General features: G+C 47.3%; 1 protein-coding gene across 1 annotated transcript in view; it reads right to left on the bottom strand.

Annotated features, from left to right (window-relative positions):
• LOC128356897 (PHD finger protein 20-like) overlaps positions 1-2,500 on the bottom strand; it is a 17,508-nt gene that overhangs the window by 5,217 nt on the left and 9,791 nt on the right. Inside the window, exons 9-11 of the mRNA XM_053317076.1 lie at positions 2,184-2,352; positions 1,608-1,720; positions 1,278-1,430 (exon numbers count right to left, since the gene is read on the bottom strand). Coding sequence (XP_053173051.1) covers positions 1,278-1,430; positions 1,608-1,720; positions 2,184-2,352 — 435 coding nt within the window. The remainder of the gene's footprint in view (positions 1-1,277; positions 1,431-1,607; positions 1,721-2,183; positions 2,353-2,500) is intronic.

Genomic DNA, 2,500 nt, shown 5'->3' with positions numbered 1-2,500 from the left:
AGTAACTGAGAAACTGAGAGTAACTGTGAGTAACTGAGTAACTGTGAGTAACTGTGAGTAACTGTGAGTAACTGAGTAACTGTGAGTAACTGAGAGTAACTGAGAGTAACTGTGAGTAACTGTGAGTAACTGTGAGTAACTGAGAAACTGAGAGTAACTGTGAGTAACTGAGTAACTGTGAGTAACTGTGAGTAACTGAGAGTAACTGAGTAACTGTGAGTAACTGAGAGTAACTGAGTAACTGAGAGTAACTGTGAGTAACTGAGAGTAACTGTGAGTAACTGAGAGTAACTGTGAGTAACTGAGAGTAACTGTGAGTAACTGTGAGTAACTGTGAGTAACTGAGTAACTGTGAGTAACTGTGAGTAACTGTGAGTAACTGAGAGTAACTGAGAGTAACTGTGAGTAACTGAGAGTAACTGTGAGTAACTGTGAGTAACTGTGAGTAACTGAGAGTAACTGTGAGTAACTGTGAGTAACTGAGAGTAACTGTGAGTAACTGTGAGTAACTGAGAGTAACTGAGAGTAACTGTGAGTAACTGAGTAACTGTGAGTAACTGTGAGTAACTGAGAGTAACTGTGAGTAACTGTGAGTAACTGAGTAACTGTGAGTAACTGAGAGTAACTGTGAGTAACTGTGAGTAACTGAGTAACTGTGAGTAACTGAGTAACTGTGAGTAACTGTGAGGTGCAGAGTAGAGTCTGAGGTGTTGAATGAGAGACTCTCTGCTTCAGGTCTCATGTGACAGAAGCTTCTCTACCTTTCTCACACTGACTGTTACCAATGTCCCGAGGTCTAAGGGACATAAAACACATATGTTTTGAAATCACGATGAAAATCAAACTATAATTGCTGAAAGGGTTTGATGGTTTGGTATCAAATTCACGTTTTAAAAGCCTTTTCCCTTACAGGCATCTTGGACTGCGCATGCGCAATACTTCACGACAGTCTTCATTTACGGCAGGCACTGACAGCAAGACGTCATCTTATGCTCACAGCAGAGACAGGAGTTTGCTCACAGTCAACTTTCCCAGATCATGCCACAATTTTGGATAAAGCATTACAAAATATATGTACACAAAGTATAAACTGCTGATCATGTGTTTTAAAATGTCGCTGTTGAAAATGACTTCCAAGTGTCGTAAAAACGTGACCGCGTAGGACCAGCGAGATGATTGGAGCAACGACACCAGAAGAGGCGGGACATGTGCAAACACCGGCCATCTTGGCGTTACGTAGTTTCCCTATGCATTTATTATAATGTGTCTGCTGTTACCTGACTGACTCTTCTTCTTCTTCTTTTTCTTCTTCTTCAGTTTGACTCTCAGGAAGTTCTTCCTCTCCTTCCGCTCCTGTCCCTCTGCTCTCTCCCTCGCTCCGTCCCTCGCTCCGTCCCTCGCTCCGTCCCTCGCTCCATCCTTCTTCAGCTCTGTGGAAACAGGCGGCTCAACGTCAACCTTCAAATCTCAACCAGATGAACCACGTCTGTCTCATTCACAGCTTTCATTATTCACTTCACACCTCATTACATCATAGTGTGTATTACTGTGTGTGTGTGTTACTGTGTGTGTGTTACTGTGTGTGTGTTGCATGCTCAGACACCAACCTGTTCCCATGATGCCGTGCTCTCTGTCGTCACGGTGACAGGAGTAACCACTCTGGTTGTCATTCTTCACGTCTGACAGGAAGTCACTTCCATCTGAGGACAACCGCTTCCTCCTACAACGAAGCGGGTCAGAGAGTATCAGAGTCTGCTGTCCCCCCCCCCACCCACAGAGTATCAGAGTCTGCTGCCCCCCCCCCCCCCCCACAGAGTATCTGCTGCCCCCCCAGAGGGTCAAATGGAGCTTTTCCTCTCTACAGTTCTAGCTCTACTCGGTTTGGTACCAGGAACCTCTTCCATTACTATAGTTCCTCCTCAACGTGAGCGGGGTCGTCATAGCAACGCCGTGAGCGGGGTAGTCATAGCAACGCCGTGAGCGGGGTCGTCATAGCAACGCTGCGTTAAACTGCTGTGACTTAGTTTTCTAGGCGACACAAACACATAAATGACAAATAAACAAGTCGAGTCGAGTTAGAACTGTAGAGAGGAAAGCCCCGAGAGAGACCGGACAATGGGCCGGGTCACAGACCCCCCAACCCCCCCCCCCCACCCCTCTCGCCCCCCTGCCCCCCCCCCTACCTGTGTGTGTCGTGCTCGTCCAGCTCAGAGTGGTAGTATTTGATGTGGTAGTGCAGCAGGCTGGCCTTCCTGAAGGACTTGGTGCAGCCGGCCACGGGACACTTAAACGGGTTGTGATCCAACTCGATGGAGAGGATGGGGGGGGGCTGGTTCTTTATCACCCTGTACACTGGGGGGGGGGGGGCAAGGGGTTAGTAGTGAGTGTGTACTTACAGGGCTCTCTGCTGAACTTGTGTGTGTAGTAGTGTGTAGTAGTGTGTAGTAGTGTGTAGTAGTGTGTAGTAGTGTGTAGTAGTGTGTAGTAGTGAGTGTGTAGT

The sequence above is a fragment of the Scomber japonicus genome, chromosome 4, assembly GCF_027409825.1.
Source record: "Scomber japonicus isolate fScoJap1 chromosome 4, fScoJap1.pri, whole genome shotgun sequence".
In the NCBI taxonomy this organism is placed as follows: Eukaryota; Metazoa; Chordata; class Actinopteri; order Scombriformes; family Scombridae; genus Scomber; species Scomber japonicus.
The sequence above is the reverse complement of the archived record's forward strand: the minus strand, read 5'-3'. Positions and strand labels throughout refer to the sequence as shown.